Genomic DNA, 1,397 nt, shown 5'->3' on the forward strand with positions numbered 1-1,397 from the left:
CGAGAGCGCACGGCGCCCCAAGCTGGCAGGCGCCGCGGGACCCCCCGCCCTCGCCGGCTGCCCTTCCCCGGGCGCCCCTACCCTCCTCGCCCGCAGGAGACCCTGGGCTTCCCCGGAGGAGCTCACCCCAAGGGGCCAGGACTCCAGCGAGCCCGCCACCGTCCCCTCGAGTGCCGCCGCCACCACCGCAGCCGCGGGAGCAGCATGATCCAGCTGGGGAAGCTGTTCCGCGCCCTGACTTTGATGAAGTTTCCCTGCTGCGTGCTGGAGGTGCTTCTGTGCACGCTGGCGGCGGCGGCGCGCGGCCAGGAGATGTACGCCCCGCACTCCATTAGGATCGAGGGGGACGTCACCCTCGGGGCGCTGTTCCCGGTGCACACGAAGGGTCCCAGCGGAGTGCCCTGCGGCGACATCAAGAGGGAGAACGGGATCCACAGGCTGGAAGCGATGCTCTACGCCCTGGACCAGATCAACAGGGATCCCAACCTGCTGCCCAACGTGACGCTGGGAGCGCGGATCCTGGACACTTGTTCCAGGGACACTTATGCGCTCGAACAGTCGCTCACTTTCGTCCAGGCGCTCATCCAGAAGGACACCTCCGAAGTGCGCTGCACCAACGGCGAGCCTCCGGTTTTCGTCAAGCCCGAGAAAGTAGTTGGAGTGATTGGGGCTTCGGGGAGTTCGGTCTCCATCATGGTAGCCAACATCCTGAGGCTTTTCCAGGTAGGGGGGCGCTCCCTCCGGAGCAGAGCGCGCCGTAGCTCCCCGCGCTCTTTATCCTGAAGGCTGGCTTGGACTCCAGGGGTGCGGGGTCTGGTCAGCCTTCGCTCATTTCCACCCTGGAGATCCTGCCGAATCCCTCCCACCTCACCCGAGGAGGTACTTTCCGTGCTTGATTCATTTCCCTTCCATCTCTCCCCTGTCCGCGCTCCACTCCATCCGGCTTGACATTCTGGATTTATGGCCCCATTGACAAGAAACAGTCTCCGAAAAACAAGACGATGATTTAAATGGGTTTGCATTAGAGTGAAATATGGTTCCAAAACAAGCTTGTAAAAGTGCCGGGCTCCTGTGAGAGCCACTTAGGCGTAAGGAATATGAAAGATGAGAAGACGCCTAGAAACTAGGCATTTCTCAACTCCCCAGCTTCCCTGCCCCAAGCCACCCGACAAGCTGCAGCTGCCTTGGAAATTTTTGAGAAGAGCTTAGGGAGGCAGTTCTTAAACCGAAGGCTAGGTCTTCACCTACATTTGGACGTGAATTGCCCATTTCGCTCGGGTTGGATTTCCCGACCTGTAACCTGTCTCTGCGAGGGCATGGGGCGGAAGGCGTGGGGACTGTCCTCAAGCGGGGAGAAGCCACCCGCAGACGTGCCCCCAGGTGATTTGCTCTGGGCA

At 61.1% G+C, this 1,397-nt stretch overlaps 1 protein-coding gene across 1 annotated transcript; it reads left to right on the forward strand.

The window, feature by feature from the left end:
- Positions 1-204: 204 nt before the first annotated feature.
- Positions 205-882, forward strand: LOC114887964 (metabotropic glutamate receptor 7-like). The gene has a single exon (XM_029209818.1). It carries the CDS (start codon positions 205-207, stop codon positions 781-783), a length of 579 nt encoding a protein of 192 aa, XP_029065651.1. The 3' UTR covers positions 784-882.
- The last annotated feature ends 515 nt before the right edge of the window (positions 883-1,397 follow it).

This window comes from Monodon monoceros, unplaced genomic scaffold, assembly GCF_005190385.1.
Source record: "Monodon monoceros isolate NGI ecotype Baffin Bay Population unplaced genomic scaffold, NGI_Narwhal_1 Contig4741_ctg1, whole genome shotgun sequence".
NCBI lineage: Eukaryota > Metazoa > Chordata > Mammalia > Artiodactyla > Monodontidae > Monodon > Monodon monoceros.

Excerpts from the sequence above, each read along its gene's own strand:
- LOC114887964 (XM_029209818.1), top strand. The coding sequence starts at position 205 with ATGATCCAGCTGGGGAAGCTGTTCCGCGCCCTGACTTTGATGAAGTTT.